Source organism: Vipera berus (assembly GCF_964194415.1).
Source record: "Vipera berus genome assembly, chromosome: 1".
In the NCBI taxonomy this organism is placed as follows: domain Eukaryota; kingdom Metazoa; phylum Chordata; class Lepidosauria; order Squamata; family Viperidae; genus Vipera; species Vipera berus.
The window spans coordinates 274,018,155-274,045,062 of NC_138202.1; the positions used below are offsets into that span (position 1 = coordinate 274,018,155).

A 26,908-nucleotide genomic window follows, 5' to 3' on the forward strand; every position below is an offset into this window, starting at 1 on the left:
TTAGATGTACAGTGTGCCTGCATCCATTGTAGAAAAGGAAGCTGACGTGTGAATTCCAAACCTCCATTTATATATTCCAAGGGCAATTTTTCATGGGAAAATACTTTGACTAGATCATAATGCCACATTAAAAGCAAGCTTTACTTAAAGAGTTGGAAAGTAATGTCCTATAATGAGTCAAAGCATTTACAAAAATACGTATTTCGTTAGATGTGATTGCTGTATCAATACTTGCTGTGATGTGGGCCACTGCAACAGGACATCATGCTATTGCAGGAGTATGATCAACCACTTGCTTCCAGTATTTTAAATTGGGTTTTATCACCACACAAAACTAGTTTGCAAAATAGAAATAGAGTGTAAAGAGAGGGTAAGTTTAAAAGATTTTTTTTACACTAAATGAATTTTAAGCTTTAGTGGCATTGCACTTATTCACCAGTAATGTGATTTTGTTTTGGTAGGATTGCAACAAATAAATCAGATTAGCTCATACCTCCATTATTGCCAAGAATAGGCTATTCTTAAAAGTGATTCCATACTAGAGCTTCCTGTTGGCTTGAGGATGAAAGGCATTATAGATCAAAACACCTGGAGGACACAATGTTGGTGAAAGCTACTACATGCCATTAAAATTGTACATTAGTGTTTTTCAACTCTTGACAATTTGAAGAGGTGTCAACTTCAAACTCCTGGAATTCTATGCAGGGTGGAAAACTACAGGAATTGAAATCCACACATTTTCAAGTTGCCAAGTTTGGAAAACAACTGGTGCTCATCTATCATAGGCCTTAAAAGAAAATTTTGGGAAGATGGTCGCTTGTTTTGGTAACAGTTTTCACTTTTAAAAAGAGAATTGTGAGATGCAAGAGGCACACTTTTGTGAGAAAGCTTGATAGCAAAAAATGGTATCCTGAATCTTGCTCTAGAGATACATTCCATTTATGAGGTAATCTGACTCCTCAGATGTAGTGGGTCGCGCTTTCTTTAATTTCTGCCGGACTAACCGCAAGCGGCAAGCAACCATGAGTAGCAGCAAAGCAGTGATGGCTAACCCCAAAGCCAGTGGAAGTACAGCACCTAAAAAGAGTAAGAAGTAGAATGTACTAAGTAAGCAGCCAGCCCATAGATAAGACAGAAGCATCATATTAGCCAAAATAAACAATTTACCTTCCCAAGGACTCTCCAAAATGGAACCACTTAAGGCAGGGGTGTCAAACTCAATTTCATTGAGGGCCGCATCAGCATTGCGGTTGGCCTCGGGGGGCCAGGTGGGTGTGGCCTGGGTGGGCGTGGCCTACTGGGTGGGTGTGGCCAGCTCTACATCGTTCACATCAAGGGGGCCTATGGGGGCCCGGGCAGGAGTGGGACAGATCTGAGGGTCTCTGGCAGAAGGAGGGTCTCTGGGCCAGGGCCAAGGCAGTGGGGGCCATTCCCTCACTGTTTCCAGGATGGCTTCGCGGGCCACATGAAACCACTTCGCAGGCCGGATCTGGCCCCCGGGGCCTTGTGTTTGACATGTCTGACTTAAGGGGAGATGAGTATATCTGTTCTATCAGGAAATAGTCATGGGATGGTATAATAAAACATTTCAATAGTTCATGTACTGTGGATGATGCCTTTTGTTTCATGGTGATTCACTATTGTATATTTCTAAGTCTTGGTGACGCAGAATCAATCAGTGAAAAGCCCTCATCTTTACCTGTTTCTGGGACTGGAAGGCTCTTTTCAATCTGCGTGCTCTTCAAGCCCACAATATCATTGTCATTCTTCTTATCTGTGTCTTTCCCTGAGATTCTAGAATCTGTAAAAACAAAACAGTGCATCATCATCAACATTTATCTCAGTAGCTGATAAATTGCACCATGACATTCAGTGTGCTTCAAGAACTATGACTTACACTAGATAGTGTAATAAACCTAGATTCTTTACAGCTTGTAAAGAAACATCTTTTTTTCTGGACTATAATATTTGCATTCTGAGACCCTCTTCTGGGTGAGATTTAAACATAACTAAATGGTCCTGTTTTAATGGCCCAGTTGAGTGGATCATGGTGCTAACTTGATTTGTTTGGGGCTAAGCTAAATCCCTCAATTTGGTATGAATTATTTATTGGAAGTTACTTGATGCTCACATCTGAAACTAGGATGTCACCAACATGAAAAAGGCAGAGTTAGGTGTTGATGTATTCAGCCCTAAAGCAATGATTATATTATAATTTAACATGTGAAATCCAGCCCAGAGCATCTGTCTTGATTATGTCCTTTGGTAGGGAAGCTTCAAAATGACACTTTCAAAATGAGCAGAGTACAACACAGTTTCATTTAGTCAATAAACTTCACCAATAAGCTTGGAGAAGTAGTTCCATCTAAGAATGACATAATGTTATCTCATTCATGGGCCAGACAAATGAAAGTTATTTCCAAAGCATTTTTGTACTGTGCTTACATACAAGTGGGGGGAAAGTCTAAAGTAATACTCAAGTTATTTTAGCTTACTATTTGAAACACACCATATCCCTTAGTAAGCAACTGATTTGATAAATCTTATTTAGCAGGGTAACGTACACGAATAATTTGGAAAAAGGGTTCAGATTTCATGGAAGGCACAAGCACAGCACCTCTCTATTCTTCATTAAAGCATGTGTGTCTTTTTTCCCCAAAAGCCTGAAAAAAATGACCTGAATCCTTTAATGGATCACAGAGATATGCTATGCTCACACAGTCCCAAAGACCTTATTCTGAACCAGTTTTGAAACATGCACAGCAATATTATTTATTATTTACTATACAGTATAATATGCAACTATTTAATAACTTTCCCAAATTTTATTTAGATTTTTAACCCACCTTTATTACTTTATAAGTAATTCAAGCTAGCAAATATTCATCATACTCCTTCTTCCCTTCTTTTTCCCCACAACAACTCTGTGAGGTGAACTGGGCCGAGAGAGAGTGCTTGGCCCAAAGTCACCCAGCTGGCTTTCATGCCTATGGTGGGACTAGAATTCACAGTCTCCTAGTTTCCATGCCAGCACCTTACCACTAGACCAGGGGTAAGCAACCTCAGCTCTTTTATGACTCATGGACTTCAACTCCCAGAATTCCTGAGTCAGCTGCTGACTCAGGAATTCTGGGAGTTGAAGTCCATGAGTCATAAAATAGCCGAGGTTGCCTACCCCTGCACTAGACTATACTGATCTAGTAAAAAATGTGGAATAAAAGTGAATCCTAACAAAATCAATAGGATTCAATACAACAAAGTACTCATCAATAACATAACCTATTTATTTTAATTGGATAAAATATAAATATAGAATAGAGTAATTAATAACTTTGTTGTCACGTTGAATGTACACTAATCGGCATACATTAAAATGAAATTTCATTGCATTCAGCTCTCAAAGGGTCACCACCTTCGATATACACTACATAAATATTACAAAAATAAATACCGAATTATGCATATACCCACAAATACCCCCATATACTGCACCTAGTTTTAATCTGCTTTAAAATACACTAGTTATTTTTGATCATGATAATATAGTTAATATAGTTCCTTCAGGAAGAAAAGTGCGCAAAAAAGAATGATTAAAAATAGGCTAATTTCTAATTCCACATTTTTTAAAAAAACTAATTTATCATCTGTTCTCTACTTGCATTTTGTTGGACTTGCTAGCCAAGTAATAGTGAGTGGTTATAGACTGTTCAACCTATAAATCAGTGTTTCTCAGCAGCTTTAAAGTTTAAATTTAAATTACAAATGTAAATTGCAGGTTTTGTAAAAAGGAAAGAAAGGGAGAAGGGAAGGGAAGAGGAGGGGAAAAGGAAAGGGAAAGAGAATAAAAGTGAAAATTTCACAAGCTTGTCTCTTTCCTGTGTTCATGTATGACGGAAATCCATTCTTAAATGGACACATGCAGAGACCAATATTATGACACTGTAGTGCAGAATAGGTTTCTAGATTCAATAATTGTGAATTTATCGCCAAGTAGATTGGTAAACACTGCCAAGTCCACATAGATAAGGTGCCAAAAAATATATATCAGTATTTGATGCTGTTCCAATATTTACATGCCATGTAAATCTATCCATTTCTATGGTGGATTTTATGATAGACAGAACTATAAAATGCAGAAATAAGCTGCACTGTAGCAGGCTGCAAAGAAATTATATTATTGGCTTCTTTCCCTCAATAGAAGGATTGCTAAAACACAATTGGGATTCCAGTGGGGCTACGGAGGAAACGTGTTGTGCTATGTTATGTTGTGCCACCCCCTTACCCCAAAAGGTGACTGGTTATTACCATGAACTTTTACACATTCAGCAAGACAGTCAGATTCTTGAAGAAAGTTGTTTTCATTGCCTTTGCAACCACCATAGATGAAATGCATGCAAGTGCCTGAAAAAGCATCAAAATGCCAGCGAGGGAGGTGTCTGTTGCATGAGCCAGTGGCTAGGGGGAGCAAGCATTGCTCTGTAATTATAAGAAGAGAAATAGGTTAACTCTAAATCCTTGTAATCGTGTGAAAATCAGACAGCAGTGAGGTTTTATACCTGGAATACATTGCTGCAATTCAAACAAAGGCTATAACAGAATACAGAATCTTGTCCTTGCCCCTTTTGTTGACCTGAAAAGAATTTTTCTAGCCACAGTTCTCAAAATGCACCCATCTGAGTAGGTTGCCTTTCCCCCCCTGAATGGAACAAAAACCACCACCTGGAACTCTTCCAGCTGTTTCTACCCACTTCAATCACTGTTTTTCATATTGAAGATGTTGCTTCCCTATATAATAATAATAATAATAATAATAATAATAATAATAATAATAATAATAATAATAATAATAATAATAATAATAATATTAATTTAATTTCTATACTGCCCTTCTCCCGAAGGACTCAGGGCGGTGTACAGGGCAATACAATAAAATACAACATACAAAAATTAAAAAAATATTAAACATTACAGCCCAATTCAATACAATTAATACAATAACATTAAAATACCCCTAAACCCATCAGACCAGGCCGGCTTGTTCAAATAAATATGTTTTTAGGTCACGTCGGAAGGAGCGAAGGTCGGGAGCCATCCGGAGCTCCACCGGTAAACGGTTCCACAGGTCTGGCGTGCCCACAGAGAATGCCCTCCCCCTGGGGGCCGCCAGTCGACACTCTTTGACCAACGGCACCCTAAGGAGGCCCTCTCTGTGGGGGCGCACAGGACGATGGGAAGATGATGCCGGCAACAGGTGTTCCCTTAGATAGTCCGGACCCAAGCCATTTAGGGCTTTATAGGTCGTAACCAGCACCTTGAATCTTACCCGGAGGACAACCGGAAGCCAATGCAGCTCGCGGAGTAGAGGTGTTACATGGGAGTGTCGGGACACCCCCACCACAACTCGCGCGGCTGCATTCTGCACCAGTTGGAGCCTCCGAGTAGTCTTCAAGGGCATTCATAAGGCATTCATCCCTTGTATATTCCAGTCAAATCATCCTGAGGCTACATGTATCTCACCCTGGAAGCACAGCAGGAAGGGTAAGGTGATGGAAATTTGTTCATAAGCACTTTAATGACAGAATTTCCCGACGGTTCTGCCTTGAGTGAAGGGAAGTTTGAATACATGATAGAACATTATGCTTGAAATATAACAAGCTAGGGAGATTACAAGTAGTCCTCAAGTTACTACCGCAATTGAGCCCAACATTTCTGTAGTTAAACGAGACAATTGTTCAGTGAACTTTGCCCCATTTTACGATCTTTCTTGCCACAGTTGTTAAGTGAATCACTGCAGTTGTTAAGTTAGTAAAATGGTGGTTAAGTGAATCTGGTTTCCCCATTTGGCTGCTTGTCAAAAGATTGCAAAAGGGGATCACATGACCCTGGGATACTGCAGCCGTCCTAAATATGAGTCAGTTGCTAAGCATCTGAATTTTGGTCACATGACCATAGGGATGCTGCAGCAGTCATTAAGTGTGAAAAATAGTCATAAGTCACTTTTTTTCAGTACCGTTGTAACTTTGAACGGTCACTAAATAAACTGTTGTAAATCAACGACTACCTCTACTGATTCCATCCAAGAGGTAGTATACTACTAGTAGAAAACACTTTTGTTCATATAAAATGAAGCCTCTCATTTTCAGAAATTCCTTCCCGTGTTCTCTCATGCAATGATGCTCAATCTCAATTATAATCCTCAGGTGCAGCTTTGCAGAGACAAAAGGGTTGCAGTGAGTAGGAGGGAGCCTCGTAAGCACATGAAAGTGTGCTGCAGTATTACAAGAATAGCATTGACTATAGCTCTATATTTTTTTCAAAGTCTGTGCAAAATATATAGAGAAAACATTGATTAATTCACTGGTGTTTTTCAGGTACATATACAGTATATACATAATGATCTATCTTCTGCCCATCCCTGCCGAACCTTGATTGTATACATGAGTATTACTTGTCAAATCACCTGTTTTCCTAAAGCTGTAGCTGAATTAATTGCATGCATTTCTTTAACAGATTTCTATAGTCATTCAAGGAGCAATTGTGAAAATTAAACCTTGAATATTTTTGAGGGTCAGCTTATCCACGAGTGGCACATTTTTCATGGCATTTTGGTTAAAAATTGGAGGGTCAGCTTATTCTGTGGATAGGTTATACATGAGTATACACAATAACTGTACATTTGAGCAAAAATAAGCTTAACCTTGTAAGTAAACCTATTTACTAATATACTATTATAATACCATAAAAAAGGCTGAGCGCCAAAGAATTGAGGCCTTTGAACTCTGGTGCTGGAGAAGACTCCTGCGAGTCCCTTGGACTGCAAGGCGATCAAACTGGTCAGTCCTAGAGGAGATCAACCCTGACTGCTCTTTAGAAGGCCAGATCCTGAAGCTAAAACTCAAATACTTTGGCCACCTAATGAGAAGGAAGGACTCACTGGAGAAGAGCCTAATGCTGGGAAAGATTGAGGGCAATAGAAGAAGGGGACGACAGAGAATGAGGTGGCTGGATGGAGTCACTGAAGCAGTAGGCGTGAGCTTAAATGGACTCCAGAAGATGGTAGAGGACAGGAAGGCCTGGGGGAACGTTGTCCGTAGGATCGTGATACTGTGATACGTTAATATACATACAGTATTCATACATCATATGAATGCCTAGAGACTGCAGCACACTGAGGATTGTAATAGCATTTTGCCAATTCATAAGACTGTAGAAAAAAAACAATGTATTCAAAATATAAAGGTGGAGGTGGTCAATCCTACCTTCCCCCATTCCAACCCCAAACTCCCCTGCCCTTCCCACATGTCCTTAGATCTTTGGTTTTAATTTATTTATGTTTTCATGTATATATATATATATATATATATATATATATATATATATATATATATATATATATATATATATATATATATATATATATATATATATATATATATATATATATATATATATATATATATGTGTGTGTGTGTGTGTGTGTGTGTGTGTGTGTGTGTGTGTGTGTGTGTGTATGTGTGTGTAATCTGCCCAAAGTTCTTCTATAGGGGCGGCCAATACAAACAAACAAACAAACAAATAAATGTGTTAATCTTACCTGGTATAAACCTGGCAATTTGTTTCTTTGGTCCCTGAGAGGGTGATTGTTTGATTTTCTCTGGTTCAAGTACTTGACTGCTTAGTGTACTTGTCTGGATGATTTCAAATATAAGGTGTTCATCGGCTTTTTTCATTAATTCAGCTGAATTTTGTTGAATAGTCTCTATGTGAGTTATTGCATTCTGTCCTGAATTATCTGAGTATACATATATATATAAAAACACAAGAACACAAGGAAATCCCAGTTGGATCAGGCCAAAGTCCAACTTAATTCATTGTTTAGCTTCTCATAGTGATCAGCCAGATACCACTGAGGTGAGAGTAAATGAAGGTCACATGTCATTTTGCAATGGTCTACCTTCATTTTCTCTCTCACTCAAATATCCCTTCACCCCTTCCTGCTCAAAAATCCAGTCTACACACCTGCCACAAAGTTTTTCTTTTGTAGACCCATAATGCCCGGACTCCATCAAGCTAGCCAATTGCTAGAGGATAGCATAGTGATAATCAAAACCCCAGATCTTTGCTGTCATCTACTGGCCAATTGGACACTTGCAGCCTAAGAATGGTAGCTATACACCACACAATTAGCCTTGCTGAAAACATGGGGCAAGGAAAGGGCAAGGGAGACAGGCAAGACCTCTTATGCTTGTGAGACCCAAGACAACTGTATTCTTTTTAAGCCACTGGTGTGTCTAGACCACTGTTTCTCAACCTTTGGCAACTTGAAGATGAGTGGACTTTTTTAACTCGCAGGATTCCCCAGCCAGAATTCCCCAGAGTTGAAGTCAATACCAGTGGCGTAGCGTGGGTTGTCAGCACCCGGGGCAAGGCAAGTAATTTGCGCCCCCTAACCCGTGGATTTTAGCACTCGAGTCTCTTCCACTAGATTAGTTAAAGAAACCCTTACCCCCTAAGCACATGTATTGTTTGTTATGAAAATACTGATGTAATTAAAGTAAAATGCATCTAATGCGCCCCCCCAGATGTTGCACCCGGTGGGGCCGGCCCCCCCTGCACCCCCCACGCTACGCCACTGGTCAATACATCTTCAGGCTACTAAGGTTGAGAGACACTGGCCTAGAAGCAATCAGTACTGATATTAGTGTGCAATATGGTAGCATTTAAAAAAAAGGAAATGTGGCTTAACCGGGTTTTTGTCTCTTCTGTGTGTTTTCTTTTCTTTTCAAGCAATAAAAGGTACTGCTAGTTTGTCTGCCACCAACGGAGCGACTGTGTGCTTGCTTTTCCTGGAAGAAAACTAGGAAGACATTGCAACTTCTGGCAACTTCAGAGATATACAAAATGTTTGAGTCTGGATCTAAACCATGCTTCTATCACAATCTCAGCGATGATGGTTCTTTAGCCTTTTCATAGGAGCCATGATGGCACAGTGGTTAGAATGCAGTATTGCAGGCTAACTCACTGCTCACAGCCAGGAGTTTGATTCTGACTGGCTCATGGTTGACTCAGCCTTTTATCTTTCTGAGGTCAGTAAAATGTGGACTCAGATTGTTGAGGGCAATATGCTGACTCTCTAAACCGCTTACAGAAGGCTGCAAAGCACTGTGAAGCGGTATATAAATTTAAGTGCTATTGCTATTGCTGTTTTCCTCACCCTAAGACTCAAATGCAGGATTTCAAAACGAGATACTTTCACTTCTTATTGATCTATTATTATTATTATCATTGAGCTATTTTTTAATGCTTAAATGGACAGGTTCCGTTCACTCACACTTCTGGCAAAAAGCTTCATCTGACCCATCAGGACAGTGGATCTCTCCATCACAGGCATAAGTGATGTCAATGCAGCAGCCATCATCACAGAGGAACTGGTAACGGGAACACTTCCCAACACAACCTGCAAGAGGTCAATTCTCAGGTTAGAAAGCAAATTAAATTGCAAAATAATAAAAAGCAGCTCTATAAAATGGATATTGCAGCAGTGGAAGCCTTTCATTCCCCCTCCTTCATAAAACGGCCCTATGATTATTTCAGGTAGAAGAATAAAGCAAAACCATTCAACAAATGTTATCTCTGGACAAGGGGGAAAAAAGAAGCAACCAACCACTTAAAACCAAACTCTCCCCACTGTACAAATTCAGCATACATGGGACCTAATCTGCATTCTACTTGCTGAGCTGAAAACTGCTGCTGTGAGTTGATTGCTCATAATTGTTGCATTTTATATGACCTTTATTGCCTTACATTTATTTACTGGATTTATATTCTGCCTGTTGCTTGAAAGCTGAAAGTAGTGTATGACGCCCTCCCATTTCTTCCAATTTTCCTCAACATTATATACGTGTGGGTGTCGTATGTGTATGTGTGTGTGTGTGTGTGCTGTACATATACATCTATTTCACAAGGGGATTTTGTAAAGTCTGGAGAAATTATAAATATTAACAATAGAGATTACATCCACTCCTCATTTAGCAATTACCTCAGCTAATAACCATTGGCAAATATAATGATAACAAATGGTAATAAAAATAATTTTCCAACCAATATGCATCTTTATGACCAAATTTTGGGCATCTAATAACAATACATGCTAAAATGAGAATAATGATGATGTAGCTGTGTAAGAGAACTATCTGAATGAGATGGCAGCAACCAATGATTTTGCATTCTCTCTCTCTCTCTCCCCTCCCTCCCTCCTCCCCACCTCATGTGTTCACTTAACAATCATTTCATTTTGCTTAATACTTTTCCTGGTAATCGGAATGAGATTCAGTTGCTAAATAAGGGGTAGGTCCATATGTACTGGTAGCTCGGGGCTGAATTTTGGGATTCTTGATGTTCTCTGAGCTTGGTTTGCTTTGTGCAACTGTTAGAATAGAATATAATAGAATAGAGCTGGAAGGGACCTTGGAGGTCTTCTAGTCCAGCCCCCTGCTCAAGCAGGAGAACTGATATCATTTCAGACAAGTGACTGTCTTATCTCTTCTTAAAAACCTCCAGTGATGGAGCGCCCACGATTTCTGAAGGCAAGCTGTTCCACTGGTTAATTGTCCTCACTATTAGGAAGTTTCTCCTTAATTCCAGATTGCTTCTCTCTTTGGTCAGTTTTCAACCATTGTTTATTGTCCTGCCCTCTAGTGCTTTGGAGAATAGTTTGATGCCCTCTTCTTGGTGGCAGCCCCTCAAATACTAGAATACTGCTATCATGTCACCCCTGTTTCTTCTTTTCTTTAGACTAGCCAAACCCAAGTCCTGCAGCCATTCTTCATATGTTTTAGTCTCCAGGCCTTTGATCATCTTAGTTGCTCTTCTCTGAACTTTCTCCAAGATCTCAACATCTTTTTTGTAGTATGGTGACCAAAATTGGTTGCAATATTCCAGGTGTGATCTTACTAGGGTTTTATAAAGCGGTACTAACATTTCACATGAACTTGATTCTATGCCTCTGTTTATATAACCCAGAATTGTATTAGCTTTTTGGTTGCTGCTGCACACTGCTGGCTCATAATCAAGTGATCATCCACTAGGACTCCAAGGTCCCTCTCACAGTTACTGTTTTTAAGCCAGGTCTCACCTAATCTGTACTTGTACCTTTGATTTTTCCTGCTTAAATGTAAAACTTTGCTTTTCTCCACATTAAAATTCATTTTGTTGGATAGGGCCCTTAGTTCAAGTCTGTTGAGATCTTTTTGGATCCTGAGCTTGTCTTCTGGGATGTTGGCCACTCATGCCAGTTTGGTGTCATCTGTAAATCTGATGAGTTCCCCTTCTATTCCCTCATCTAAGTCATTGATGAAGATATTGAAGAGTACTGGGCCTAAGACGGAGCCTTGTGGTACCCCACTGCTTATTTCTCTCCATGTGGATGTAGTGCCATTGAGGACTACTCACTGAGTACGGTTTGTCAGTCAGCTACAAATCCATCTGGTATTGTTGTTGTCCATCCCACCTTTTTCTAGCTTACTAAGTAGCAGGTTGTTCAGAGTGACCTTTGTTCTCTGTTTAGATATAATTGTCTGGACGACCAGCCTTGTCGGATTTGGGCAGGATGTGGTGATTAGTGGTATAGTTTCTTCTTTCATTGCTGCTTATTGTGATGCTTAGATGTTGGTTCCTCCTTCCCTGGGTGCTGGTATGTTAATAAGGGAGGAAGTGCTCAGTAACATTTATTTATTTATTTATTTATTTATTTATTTATTTATTTATTTATTTATTTATTTATTTATTTATTTATTAGTTGAATTAATATACCGCCCTATTCCCGAAGGACTCAGGGCGGTTCACAGGGCAGTTAAAACAGTACAAAAAGAGAATAAAATGGAATTAAATTAGTACAAGCCCACAATTCATTTGCTCCTTTCTTGGCCTTTGATTAGTCCCTTTGAATGCTTCATAAATGGGGCAGTAGTCCTCAACTTACAACCATAATTAAGCCCAACATTGAGACCCTTAAGTGAGTTTTGTCCCATTTCGCAACCTATCTTGCCACAGTTGTTATGTGAGTCACTATAGTTGTTAAGTTAGTAACACAATGAAGTGAATCTGGCTTCCTCATTGACTTTACTTGTCAGAAGGTCACAAAAGGTGATCAAATGACCCCAGGACACTGCCACAGTCATATATATGAGTCAGTTGCCAAACATCTGAATCTTGGTCACGTGACTATGGAAATGCCGCAATGTGAAAAGCATGAAAAGTGTGAAAAGCGGTCATAACTCACTTTTTTTTTAGTGCTGTTGTAACCTTGAACGGTCACTAAATGAACTGTTGTAAGTCAAGGACTACCTGTATGTCTGTTGAGAGATCCTTTGTCAGAAGGTCAAGCTTGTAATTCTCTTTATAAGCATCAGGGGAAACCCTAGAATATCTGTCAGCAACTGGGATCCTAGAAGGACCTTTTGGTGATTCTCTTGAATTTTTAGTACAGTAGTGGCCAAAATTGTGGAACCTTTTTAGGAAAAGTGTACAGTAGAAATGCCACCTTTAAGTTTCCACTAATTTTTCTTCCAATTTCTATATAACTGTAGCCTTGTTCACTTAATAATACTATTTTATTTTTATTTATTTATTTATTTATTTTAATTCCATTTATATCCCGCCCTTCTCCGAAGACTCAGGGCGGCTTACAAGCTTAGCAATAGCCTTCATTCTATGTATACGCCTGCTTATTAGGGCTTTCACACACACCCCCAAGCGGCATTATTACAAAGTCAGCTTAATTGCCCCCAACAATCTGGGTCCTCATTTTACCTACCTCGGAAGGATGGAAGGCTGAGTCAACCTTGAGCCTGGTGGGATGCGAACCTGCACTAATTGCAGGCAGCTGGTGTTACTTAAGGAGGCATTAGCCCACTGCTCCACCAAGGCTTTTTACATTGCTTTCTGGGTGACCAGTCAACTCTTTGCACCATTACTTTAATTTTATTACATTTTACAAGCTCAGTAAATGAAAGAATACAAAAAACCCCAACCAACTTGATAGCGATCACATGACAAATGTCCTCCTCTCAGCTTCAATACACGACATCAATAACTGAATCCTACTGTGATCTGATTGGCTCATTGCCAAAACAAGATGACACCTGATTGGCTCTCTAAACACTCATGCTGATTGGCTACAATCAGATGAAGGAAAGCTACCTGATATCAACCTAAGCAAGTTGTGCTTCCTTTTCCGGGTTATTTGGCTATAACTTTTCATAGAATACAGTATAGATAATTGAACAAACTTTGTTGCATTACATTCTTAATTATCTTTCCATTCATATATAATTTTGTGGTACTACTCAAAAAAACAAAAGTGGTGTTATTAGCCATCAAACCTTAAAAATACACTTTTTCCAAAAGGTTTCCACAATTTTGGCCACTACTGTATAGCTCGATCTCACTCGTGCAACCCAAAATGAAAATTCGATTGTTTAAATTGAGCTCCTGAGTAAAAGTGGGGAACATCATTCTGATAAATAAATAATAGGAGAAAGAAGGGTCAGGAGAGCAAGGATACTTTCCAGCAATGGTTGCTATGGTGATTAGAATGTTGGGAAAAATTACAGCTGAGCTGAAGAGATTGTAAAAACCCGGAGCGGAAAGATAGGAAAAATGGAGCCAAGCCCAGGAGGTAAAAGCAATGAGCCAGGCCCAGGGTGCAACAATGGAGTTTTCCTCCTAAGACTGGGAAAATCAAGGCTGGCAGAGACAGGAGGGCTGTGGGGAGGAGAAGGGAGATGCAGTATATGCAGTACAAATAGGCTGTGGTATCCTCTGGTCTTGGCACCTCGTAACTCACGATTCCTGAATCTGGTCCCCAACATCTAAATCTGACCATTGGTTGTGACTCAAGAAATGAGAAGGTAATCCAGAGAAGAAACTAACTCTGCCTTTCTTGTAAAGTGTACAATGTCAGAATCTTGCTAGAAGCACTTGTCCCTTCCCTTTCCTTCCCTTTCCTTTCCAGGGAACTAGGGTCTCTTCTGAGACACTTTCCACACCCCCATTCTTTCTGTGGGCTGAGATGTCTCTTATCTCATCATTGCCCTGGCTGCTGCTCTTCTGCCTCCTGTCTTTCAAAGATATTTCTATTGACCATTACAGAGCCAGCACATGTAATTGCTAAGGTACTGGGCTAAGAGGAGCCAGATCCACGTTCAAGTCCACCCTCAACCATGGTTGCTCGCTAGGTGACTTTGGACAGTTCCATTGCTGGCTCCCAACCGACCTCACAGGATTGCTTGGCTGGGAGAAAAAATGGCGGACTAGATATGCCACCTTGAGTTCTCTAGGAGCTCATTTAAGACAGGATTGAAAAGTAGAAATTACTAACAAACTTGGCACACAGAATTGGTGCTGGAACAAATGCTTCGCATATTTGTTATTTTTATTTCCTGTTTGTACATTATGCCCAGATGTCATCCTGTTTTTGATTGGCATCGGTTTGTAAACCACCCGGAGCCAATTGGAGTACGGTAAATGCCATATGGGATTCATTCAACAAGATGATTGGAGTGATTGTGCATTACGTAGAAAGGAATGAAGCAATTCTTGGTGTTGTATATAGAAGGAAAAGTACTTTCTTATGAGATCAAGTTGCTTAAGCGTGTTGCTCAATTTCAAGATCTCTTCCCAGGTTAGTATTTTGGATCCTACTATAACGGGTGCCACATATAATGGCAAAATTATATCTTAGAGCAGGGGTCTTCAAACTCGGCAACTTTAAGACTTGTGGACTTCAACTCCCAGAATTCCTCAGGCCCCTGTCTTAGAGACTACATCTATAGAACAGTTTACTAGTATGCAGGAGAGCCAAATGAAAAAGAGGACAGGCTTTTGTGCAGTGTGTTTTTCAACCTTGGCAATTAGAAATTCTGGGAGTTGAAGTCCACACATCTTAAAGCCACCCAGGTTAAGAAGCACCGGTGTAGAAGGAAATAGGGTGGATGTTGTACATTGTGGAGATTACTGCTTTAATGTGGTTTAAATAATAAGACCTGTACCCTATTTGCAATGTATTTAAAGCAGGTTCCGTTGTGATTTTAATTACAGACATACACAATCTCGCTCTCAGCCATCAACACAAGAAAACGGTGGTTTCAGCAGTTTTCTCACCTAACTCAGAATGAATCAGTGGAAGTAGAGTCACTGAGACGTTATCCGAACTCCTTTGGCCAGCTGTGTCAGTCACAGTCAACTGCAGTGTGTATTTTCCTTCTTGCATGTGAGAGAGCTTCAGTGTTCCTGGCTGAGGTACCTGAGCAAAAGAAAATAGGGTACGATGGAATCCCATTCTTCATACTACAGCTACCAAGGGTACAACTCTCATAAAATCATGTGAGGACTGAGATGCGCGCGCGCGCGCACACACACACACACACAGAGACACTATCATATACATGGGAGGGTGTAATTTTAAACTTGTTAATACTATATCATGCTTTCTACCCCTACTAGGTTGTCTCAGCACAGGTAAAGCAAGTCCAAACGCGTCTAGGGTTTATTGGGAAAACGGATACTGGAAACAGGAACAGTGATAATTTGTAAGTCTCTCACTCTGCACCACATTGGATCAATGCTCCCTTAGATTTCAGAATGGCTGTAGCAAAACTGCAGATTGGGAAAGTAAACATTTCAGTGCCGTGCTGTCATAAAAGAGTAAAGTGTTTGAAATTCTCCAGCTCTCTGCTGATCTTAAAATACAAAGGGGAAATTCATATTTTACATCTCAGTGAATCAAGCAGCTTTCCCAAGTAGTAGAGAGAAGGAGGTTGTCCTTTCAAGCCCCTCAGGCAAACACAACTATTTTGTACAGAGAATCCATTTCTTCACAACTTTTATCACTGGCATCATAGATTCTATCCTGTTGGTTCCAGAATTTTTTTTACTGTAGATCTGGGGATTCAATTTGGCTAACGTTATAAGCTTTATTGTTGCAATCTGCTTATGATTCAACTAAACTGATCTTCTCATTCTATAGATCTGTCAGGACCCATCCCCATCCCCATCTTAGGAAATAAGAACTCTTGGATCCAAGTTTGTCCAAAAGGAAATGTTTACTAGGATGAGATCGGTTGTGGCAATACAAGACGAGATCTGACATTCAGTTACATTTCAATACTATATAAAGCATTCCCGGTTCAACCCCCCCCCCCCTCAAATCCATTTGGTCAGGCTCACATCATTTACTTAGGTGTCAGGCCCTTTTTTTTTTATTAAAAAGTTTTAACATACAATTTTTCCCTTAAAAAATCCCCCCTCCCCCCCCTTCTCCCTCCCCCCCTTCCTCTCCCCCCTCCCCCCCTCCCCCCCCGACTTCCCAGAGCTAAATACAAGGTATATATATAAAAAAAAACAATCATAAACAACCATATACTAACAACCATAAACTCTAAAATCTATCACTCTCTAGCTTATATAGGATAAAACAAATCTTAGTAATATTAAATATATATAAATATATATATAAAAAACTAATATAGAAAAAAAAATAAAGAAAGAAGACTTATTCAAATATAAAACTTCTTAACCCTATACTTATTCTGAGTAAACTCAAGCCATTTTCTCCCTTCCATAATATAGCGTTCCTGCGAGTAATCTTTCAAATAGGCCGAAATCTTCACCATTTCGACCAGGTCGGAAACCTTTAAAATCCACTCTTCTATGGTCGGCAGTGCCTTAACCTTTTTACAAGTCTACCATATATGAAAATATGAAAATATATTACGTCTTTATCACCGCACCTCCAACATTTAGGCTAATAATTCAGATACATGCTTAGCTTTTTAAAATCTAAATACCATCTATAAAACATTTTGTAAAAATTCTCTCTTAGATTTCAAACTTATATAAATTTTACATTCCTCACCCAAATCTTTTCCCACCTCCCACTACTTGGCTGTAAGTACGTTGGGAAAGTTCCATAGACTTCTGCTGATCTTGTTCTTTTATCTTTTTTGATCATTTTAAAGCCGCACGCGTCACCCTCTGTTCTCTGGGATCATCCAAAAGTGTTATAACTTGATCTCCTCCAGCACCATTCTCCTCTGTCTGTCCATCTTCAGCCTCTTGATATTCTCCTTCTCCAGATCCCTTTGCAGCTTCCAGAAGTGTTAATGGGGTTGCTTTTAAAACATTATTGTAAAAATCACGCGCTTGCATCACAGTAACCAGACGGTACCTTTTACCTTCATGCATCACCATCAACCCAGCTGGAATCTCCCATCTGAACCTTATATCTCGTTGCTTGAGCTCTTGCACAAGAAATGTAAAATCCTTCCTTCTCCTTAAAATCTTTGGAGGAATTTCTTTTAGAACCAGAACTTCTTGATCAGCAATCACGACTTTAGTATCATAGGCAGCTTGTATAACTTCATCTCTAATTTCCCTTTTTGCAAAATAAACCACCACATCTCTAGGCAGCTTTCTCTGTCTAGCAATCCATGAGTTCACACGATACACTTTATCCATGCCTCCTTTTATTTCAGATGCTGGCTGATTCAATACCACTTCGAGAGCCTCAGAAACCAGCTGCTTTAGATCTTCCTTAATATTCTCCTTTAGACCTCTGATTCTAATGGCAAACTGCATCTGGAAATATTGAGCAAGACTCAATTCTCTATCCATTTTGTCTCTTAAATCTTCATTCTCCAATACTTTTGCTTCTAATATGGCATTCTTTTGAGTCAAATCTTTAACTTTTTCATCCAAATCTTCCACACATTCAGCCACTTTATACACTGAAGACAAAATGTCTACCTTCATCACGCTGAACTTCTGCTCCATCCTCTCTTCTATTCTCTCCTCCAATTTCTCCAATTTCTCCTCCATCTGTGCAAATTTATCACCCATTGATTGATTAATTGATTCCAAAAGTTTATCCAGAGCATCTCGTAAGTCCTTCGATGTCACTACATCAGGAGGATGTAATGCCTGCAATGATGATTGTTGCACCGGGGAAGTTCCAGCACTCCGAAGAGTTTTAGGGGGAGGCTTAGCCGCCATCTTTTACTTTCAATTGTGACGCACTTTCACTTAGAGTTTAAAAAGTCCATCAAGCTCGAGAGTAGAATAAAATAATCCTCTTCACATTTTCCTCTTGTACCGCTCTGCCTGCTCTTTTTATTCCATAGTCTTTCCTTCAGGCAGGGGTGGTCGCAGACGCCTGGCTCTGCTCCATAAAGTCAGGAGCAGAGGCGCTGGCCAGCTGGGAGCGACCCAGGCTACGGGGGAGTTCGATCCTTCGGCCGCCCAAGCTGCAAGCTCAGGCGGCCCCGGAGAACTCAACCCCTACCTGGGGCCTCACCCCCTCCTCTTCTCCCGAGGAGGGGGCTTCAAATTCGCCCGAACAGCTGATTGGCGCTGTTTCGGGCGAAAATCACTCAGCTGAGCCGCGGGCAGCCCGGGAAGGCTGTCTCCGTCGCCGCGCAGCCACCGGAAGTCAGGTGTCAGGCCCTTTTGTGGGAAAGGGAAATCTCCTTGTGTTTATTGTTATTGCTTTCTTCCTTTCAGTTCCAAATGGAGATGCAACCCAGATCTCTCTCTCTCCCCCTGTTCCCCCCAGATCAAAAGCTTTCCTGGTCTTTGAAGACAGCCTACTGCAATCTGAATAACCATCCCCTCCCCCCCCCCCGCCCTCAGAGAGATGGCAGAATGCCGAGAATAAGCACAATATTCTAACCATACATTTATGAAATGTGATATAAATGGATTCTGACAAGATCCCCACATCCATCTTTCCTTGTCATTGGTTGTAACTTCCACTATGTTAATTAAACAACAACAACAACAACAACAACAACAACAACAAAGTTGGAAGGGACTTGGAGGTCATCCAGTCCAACCTCCTGCTCAGGCAGGAAACCCTATACCAGGGGTAGGCAACCTTGGCTCTTTTATGACTCGTGGACTTCAACTCCCAGTATTCCTGAGCCAGCCATAAAAGAGCCAAGGTTGCCTACTCCTGCTATAGACCATTTCAGACAAATGGCTGTCCAGTCTTATGTTGAATAGGTGCGCATAAAACTGAAGCCTTGAAATCTTAGTATCTCATTGGGTTGCATGTGGGGAGAAGCACTCTTATTATAGCTACTGGAAGAGAAAGGACAGGGAAGTCTTCGCAGGCTTAATGTAGGAAAAACAAGCCCTACTGAAAAGATGATTACAGATAGAAATGCATTATTTTCTTCCTGTTATGACAAAATCCCAAAACAATATTGTTTCTTCTACAGGGGATGTATCTACTGCAACATTTTTCAACCTTAGCAATTTTCAAGACATGTGGACTTCAGTTCCCAGAATTCCTCAGCCAGCTTAGAGTTGTGCTTTACATATCTTTTAAGTTGCCAAGATTGAGAAACCCTGGTCTGTTCTGTCAATTTTCAACAGCAGATGACAGCTATGGCTCAGAAGGCCTTTGCACAGTTACAGTTATACATGTAGTCCTTGATTTGCAACTGTTTTCTTAGTGACGGTTTGAAGTTGCAACAGCACTGAAAAAATTGACTTATGATCACTTTTCACACTTATGAAGCCTGCAGCATCCCCTTGGTCACATGATTTACCTTTGGATACTTGACAATTGACTCACATTTATGACGGTCGCAGTATCCCAGGGTCACGTGATCACCTCTTGCAACCTTCTGACAATCAAAGGTAATGAGGAAACCAGACTCATTTAACCACCGTGTTACTAATTTAACAACTGCAGTGATTCACTTTACAAATGTGGCAAGAAAAGTTGTAAAACGGGGCAAAACTTACTGAACAAATTTCTCACTTGGCAACATAAATTTTGGGCTCAACTGTGATTGTAAGTTGAGGACTACCTGTGCCCACTTTGGATCCAGGAGGCCCTGTTCATAATCAATCATGCCTTGGTCACCTCTCAGATTACAGCAATGTGCTGCATTGTGAGGCTGTCTTTGAAAACCACTTGGAAGCTGTAGCTCAGGGGTGTCAAACTGCCATCCCACTAGCTGGTTTCATCATACTGAAGCCGCGCCCACCCAAGTTTGACACCCATGCTGTAGCTGGACCAGAATGCAGCATTACAGGTAGTTGTGGGGGTATCTCAGTATGCCCACTTGATGTGAGTGTAGCTCACTTTGTGGTTATCAGTGTGCTTTGGATGGAAATTAAGATGTTGATTCTCACGTATAAAGCTCTTCATTGGTGCAGGGCCATGTTATTTGTGCAGCTGTTATCTCTGATTAATTCAGTCTATCCAGTAAGATCTTACAGTCTTGGCATGCCTGTCACTTAGCCAGGGTTATCTGGCAGAATCTAGATCAGGGGTAGGCAACCTCAGCTCTTTTATGACTCATGGACTTCAACTCCCAGAATTCCTGAGTCAGCATAGCATAGCATATTTCTAGAGGCTGTGCTTTCTTAGTTGCCCTTCGGAACAGCCTTCCCATGAGATTTGGTTGGCCTGACCCTGCCTGCCTTTCAAAAAGCATTATTGGCTCTATCCCCAGGTACTGAATCAGGTATGCTCCCATTGGTTGAACCTTTTCCAAGCATTTTATGTCCTGTTGGGTTTCTGATTATTTGTTCATTGTGTTGCTTTTATATGCACTCAATTGTGATTTGTTTATTGGTGATATATGCTACTCCGAATCATCTGCTGAGAGGGCAGCTATATACATCACATAAATAAGTAAATGAACTCCCCCCCCCAAAAAATGGCATTTGCCTTAGCACCAGGCAAACAGTACAGGTTGTCCTTATTCTAGCCAGCTGTCCCTGACCTAAATGCTGCAGGTCTTTCCAAAAGGCACCGTGATGTGTTTAATTTCTCCTTACTCCACTGCTTACTCAGAATTCAGGTGACTTGAACAAAGCATCTGTATTTTATCTTGTTCAAACATAAGAGTTCTAGTCACCATTGTAAGCTGAAGAATAGAAAATTAACTCATTAACATCAACATTACTGTGAGCAAATATAATCAGTAACTGACCCCAATTAAGTTAACAATAACTGTAATCAGGCTTTATGTGTGGGCTTCTAGGAGGCAACCACTTTCTGCATTAGGGGTGGTCATGATGACTGAAGCTCCTAAGACCACTTTCCTTTGTATACAGAAAACACAACATATCTTTTGTGCCATATCTGATGGGGCAGGCAGCTGTGATTGGGGGTAAGGTGGTCCCTCAAATAATCTGACCCTTTTGTCATGTAGAAGGTTGCTCATAATTTTTACTATTTAAGTTTTCCTTGTTGATTTTGTTTAATTCCAGACACCAATTATAATGGGGTTACTTTTTCCATACTCTCTTTTACTTTACAGTCTCTCTTTTAAGAGGGGAAATAAAATGGATGTTCACGATCAAGGTCAATTTGCAGTCATTCTTTGCTTCAGTTAATGTACGTTTTTATTCAGCAGGTCTAAAACTTTTTATGAAACTTAAGCAGACTGAAGGTCATTCAGTTTTGGGAGGGGGAACTGCTAAATTTAAAGTGAAATATTCTTATTTATGTTTGGGGTTTGCCATATGATTTTTTTTCCAGATAGCAATTAATTTGCAAGATACATCAATAAAACAGCCAAATAGTTTAAGATATAGGATAGGCATATCCTTTTAATATTAATTTTGGAATTTATTTTGTCACCAAATAACTAATTTAAAGATGCAATAATAGAAATAATATTTCAGTGAATTGCAACAATATTACAACCCCATTGAAGATAAACTTTGATTAAGCAAAATATGACTGCAGTACATAATAAATAACTGCATAATAAAGTAATAACTACTGTAGCAGTACCCCTTCGACTGCATCTATATGATGATAATAGGGCAAATCCTGAATTCAATAAATAACTACAATTTTTTGGAAGTGTTCCTATAAATTGTGCTGTCTAAATCGATTCCTGCAAACAATATTTTGTAATGATAATAGATGCAGTTATTTTGCTCTTAGATTTCTCAGATGAATCTTTGTTTAAACTTGGATTCTCAAATTCTGTGGTCCTGTGCTTAAAATGTTGAAGTAATCCCTTGAATCAAGTAAGGAATGTCTTCCCAATAGTAATGAGTGCCAGAGATCAACTTAGCATCAAATTTTTCCTTTAACTCAGGGGTCTTCAAACTTGGCCTTTTTATGACTTGGGGACTTCAGCTCCCAGAATTCCTCTGTCAGCATGCCTGGCTAAGGAATTCTGGGTATTGAAGTCCACAAGTCATAAAAGGGCCAAGTTTGAAAACCCCTGCTTAACTATTCCCTTTTATGCATGTAAAACTGCAGGCCTATCCAACTCAGTCCTTTCTCCCCATTCAAAAGGCAATCTTCCAGGATACAAAGAGAAAGTGAAAGAGACATGAGCAACTACTAGAGGCAAAGCACTATCAGGCACAATTTTCTTCCCTGTGCATTTTGTATCTTCTACCTCTTCCCCTTACCTCTGCATGGGATCTTGGTATCCTATCCAACATAAAAACACCTTCTTTTGCAAGCCTCTCTTCCTGGAATGGAAAGGAAAGGAAAGGAAAGGAAAGGAAAGGAAAGGAAAGGAAAGGAAAGGAAAGGAAAGGAAAATTTCTGGGGATTCTCTAACTTAAATTATCATGTCAGTTCCTTCCTTTAGTGTGGACAGTTTGTTTTGCCACTTTGGGAGGCTTATCTGAAAAGAATATTTCCCCCCAGAAAGATTAGTTACAATAAAACAACATGTCAATATAATCTGCTCAAAAGACTAGTCCACAGTCACTCAGTGGATTTTCATGATTGAGGGTGGACTTGAATTTTGTTTGTTCTTTGTCGTTGTGGTTTATAAATCATGATTTATGGCTTAACTTGTGTGAAACCAACTGTGATTTTTTCAGTAAATTGTGATTACATAAACCATGAATATGCATGAACTAAGTCTGAGACCTATTTTAAAAAGGAACTTAGTTGGATATGACTATGGTAGTTCCAATGATTTCAATATATTTAGTCTGAACATCACTAAATCTGAATCCAATTGTTCTCTGTCTATGTGCACCAGGGCATGTGCACGCATTCATCTGTAGACCCAATTTCACACATGCATGCTTCAGGAAAAAAAACTGAACAAAACAAGTGACTGTCTCTAATATTCCTTTACTTCGCTTTATTCTGACAGAATAGTGAATATTTAACTTTGTCGTTTCTAAAATCCCACAAAAGGTGCAGCAAATAATATACCTTGTATTGAAAAACACAATGTACCTGCATATCAACTGATGATGCACCTTGAAGTAATGTCCATTCATATCGTGTGATTCCATGGTCATCCACACTTTCTCTGCCATCCAGAATAACCCAGTCAACAGGTAGCTGAAGAATAATATCTTCTCCCGCCTTGCTAAGAGGAGGCTCATCAGTGTCTACTTAAAATAAAGAATCTTAGTGAAAACAATGAGTATACATCAGTCAAAGTTAGGATTATTGTCTTTGCCTGACTCACTTGTATTGTTTTATTGTAGATTTTTAAATCAAGAAAAATCTGTCCTAACAACAAAGTGTTTCGATCAATCTACTCCAGACTTTTAGTACAAGGTTATTGGACACAGATGAAAAACTTCTATATTTAAGGTTTATAAAGCCTATATGTAAAGTAGATTCTGAGATTTTGAATTAGATATCATTTTGCTTTCTATTTAACCATCTGCTCGGAGAAGCATATATTCATCTATACAGTTTGATGAATTTTATGGTCACGGTTTTGAAACCTAGTCCTCCAATTCTACAAAATTGTTTCTTTTCCTTGTGAGAAAGGCTTCTGCTTTTCCATTTGATACTCAGGATCAAGCTTTTGTTTAGAATATATTTTGACATGGATTTTTCTTACCTATAGTTGCAATTTGGCCAAGAATGCCTTTGTTGTTGGGTCCCCCCCCTAATACTTCTTTGTCATTCTGCAGCCTCCTAGGCTGCCTTTGCTTCTGAACTGAGAACATGAAACATAAAATATCTCATGTCTTTCTTTGGGTTTTAAATGAGTTGTGGAAAGCCTGGAGGCTGCACACTGCTGGAGGGATAATTGTATAATGAATGACAAGCGCGGCTTCACATATCACTTGAACATCTTACAACGTAAGTGCATGCACCTTGAACCCCTCCTAAAAATGTTTCATCAAAATATCTTAAGTTTTGAATGTTTAAAAATGAAACTTATTTATATATTCATTTTCTATACAATTAATTGACATGTCTAAAAAGCAGCAGCAGAAAACATTGGCAGATTTTTTAATTGACTCAGTTAAGAATCTCAGGTGAAGAGGCCCACTGAGCTCTTCTGCTCCACTGTGCGTAATAGTTTTATGAGATAATACTTTATGCTCATGATTATGCTGCTCATTTTTGAGCCAGGCTAGTAAATGTAGCTTTAGTGAATTTGAATAGGTTTAAAAATAAGTTGTGATCTTGGTATGGATCTGAAAGCCTCTCTAAAATGGGCAGGACAAAGACATACATAATCATTGCTCATTTGGCTTGTCCAACGCCCCAATTCCTAGCCAGCAATAGAAATCTGAGTTGAATATCTCAGGCGACAGGCCATAAAAAAATACAGTTCTAGTGCTCTTGGAGAATAGCTGCAAGAATAATTTAAAAAAAGGAGGGAACGAACCCAATGTATTGATTCTGGAAATGCAGTAACACAATGACTAATACATTATTAACTGAATCATGGTTTATTGAATAAACACAGTTGACTAGGTTAACTGTGGCCTCACACATAAATGAGGAAAATACATTTCACTTCTAATATGCTGGGTCAATCACTCAGAGTAAGGCAACTTCTTCATTCCCTAATAATCACAGATTCATTTCCAGTCAGAAAAATAACACTAGCCTAGCTGTCCTTTCCTGTCCATGTCTAATAAGCTGTTGGCCCACTCAACAAGATATGTTAAGAACAAACACAAATTATCACTGTGCAAAAAGATGTTTATGTTATGAAGTGGACTAGTTTGAAGTAGTTGGTCTATATATATCAAAATTAGGTTCATATCTGACAATTTTTTGCCAGTCCAAAATCAATTTTGAAGTAAGGATAGACACTCTGAGCACCGTTCTTTAAGGATTTAAGGAAAACAGGCCCAGAGTAAGGCAGCCAGGATGATCACTGAATGAAAAAGCTAAAGAAATGGAAATGTGAAGCTTTCACAAAATTGAGTGTGAGATGGGATATAACAACACTCCTCAAATTCCTGATGTCACAAATAGGAAAGCAAAATCCTGTTCTGTATTATCCCGTGATAATTACAAGAGTGCATTTGAAGCAAAACTTCACAGAGGAAACAATTATCCATAGGGAGTGAGCTCCCTTTTGTTGGATATAATCAAGCAGAGGGTATACCCCTTCTGGGAATATTTTAAACTGAATACCCACCAAGCAAAGCAATGGAATGGCCTGTGCAACTATACAAATATGTGAAGAAGATGATGCTGCCATTTTTTAACTATTAGCTGCCAAGTGTTGTTTGCTGAGATGGTAGCTGCTAGCTGACAGATAGATAGATAGATAGATAGATAGATAGATAGATAGATAGATAGATAGATAATAGATAGATAGATAGATAGATAGATAGATAGATAGATAGATAGATAGATAGATAGATAGATAGATAGATGTGAAAGAAAGAGGGAGGGAGGGAGGGAGAGGGAGAGAGATGATAAATCAATTTTGGGGGCAGGGGAAGGGAATTAATACTACATCACCTCTGTATTCCTATATTCCAGTATTAAAGATATTTATTCTTAAGAGCCTTCTGCTCACATGCAATTCGCTCCCCCACCTTCTTTCCTGAACTGAAACCGTCGTTATTGTAGCCCCCTTTCAAGAAACCGCCGAACTCTAAGTCGACGGCCTTCTTCTTACCCAAAGCCGGAGGGTGGCTGGTAGGTTCCAGGAAGTAGCTGTTGTAGCCGCGCTGAGGGGAGAAGACACAGACGGCGCGGCCACGATAGGTGCAGCTGAAGAGATAACAGCGGACCGAGGTCTGCTGCTGCTGCTGCTGCTGCTGCTGCTGCTGCAAGACGGCGACGGTGCAGCGGGCATCGGCGCAGCAGGCATCCAGGCAATGCCTGGGACCAGCCCCCGAGCTCGGAGAGCCGAGGAAGGTGGCACCCGCCGCGATGGAGTCCTTGGTGCGGATGATGGAGTCGGACCTGACCGAGAAGAAACTCCCGCCGCCGCCGCCGGCTGGTCCTTCAGCCCCTCCTGGGCAGTGACCGGCCGCTTCCTCCGGTTCATCGCTGCGGCCGCCGGAGGGATCCCTCTCAAGCTGCAGCTGGCGGCGGAACTCCTCCAGCAGCGATTCCACACCCGACGCTGCCGGGGACCTTAGTTCTCCGGTTGACGCTGCCGGCGCCCCGAGAAGCAGAAGAAGCGGCGGTAAGAGCCAGAGGACGAGGAGGCCCGGGGGGCCGGGCACTTCCGCGGCCATTAGCACCCAAGCGAGGCCAGCCAGCGGGAGCGGAGGACGACGGCGGCGCTGACGACGGAAGGCGGGAAGGGAAGCCTGGCTGCTACCACTGCGGTCCGGGAGAAGGAGGAGGAGAAGGGGGTGGCGGCCGCGCCATGCCGGCCCCTCCCTGCCCCAGCCGCCGTGAACGGAGAGCAAAGCCCGCGACTTCGGTCAGCACCACCGATCCCCGAACAGTTCCAAGCGGGAGGCCGGCCCACCCTTTGACGTGAGGCCCGGCCCCGCCCACGCTCGGTGGGTGGAGGGTGGAACTCTGGGAATGCCCCAACTAGACTAGGGGTCGGCAACCTTGGCCCTTTTATGACTCGCGGACTTCAACTCCCAGAATTCCTGAGCCAGCTATGCTGGCTCAGGAATTCTGGGAGTTGAAGTCCGCGAGTCATAAAAGAGCCAAGGTTGCCGA

At 40.6% G+C, this 26,908-nt stretch overlaps 1 protein-coding gene across 2 annotated transcripts; it reads right to left on the reverse strand.

The window, feature by feature from the left end:
* Positions 1 to 30: 30 nt before the first annotated feature.
* On the reverse strand, positions 31 to 26,686 carry LRP11 (LDL receptor related protein 11). Of its 2 annotated transcripts, XM_081339227.1 has the most exons (8): positions 25,899 to 26,686; positions 23,243 to 23,400; positions 15,163 to 15,304; positions 9,332 to 9,457; positions 7,595 to 7,792; positions 4,306 to 4,476; positions 1,700 to 1,801; positions 31 to 1,077 (listed from the first exon to the last, which is right to left on the reverse strand). In XM_081339227.1, exons 1-8 carry the CDS (start codon positions 26,464 to 26,466, stop codon positions 923 to 925), a joined length of 1,620 nt encoding a protein of 539 aa, XP_081195353.1. In that variant the 5' UTR covers positions 26,467 to 26,686; the 3' UTR covers positions 31 to 922. The 2 variants fall into 2 exon arrangements, with proteins under 2 accessions (XP_081195353.1, XP_081195354.1); XM_081339228.1 differs by lacking the exon at positions 4,306 to 4,476.
* Positions 26,687 to 26,908: the final 222 nt, after the last annotated feature.

Bases quoted from the DNA above. Each gene is read 5' to 3' on its own strand.
- LRP11 (XM_081339227.1), bottom strand. From the start codon at position 26,466: ATGGCCGCGGAAGTGCCCGGCCCCCCGGGCCTCCTCGTCCTCTGGCTC. The intron at 15,305-23,242 runs GTACATTGTGTT...TCTTTTGCTCAG, and splicing joins CATCATCAGTTGATATGCAG to GTACCTCAGCCAGGAACACT. The intron at 7,793-9,331 runs GTGAGTGAACGG...ATGTATACTCAG, and splicing joins TGAAGCTTTTTGCCAGAAGT to ATAATTCAGGACAGAATGCA.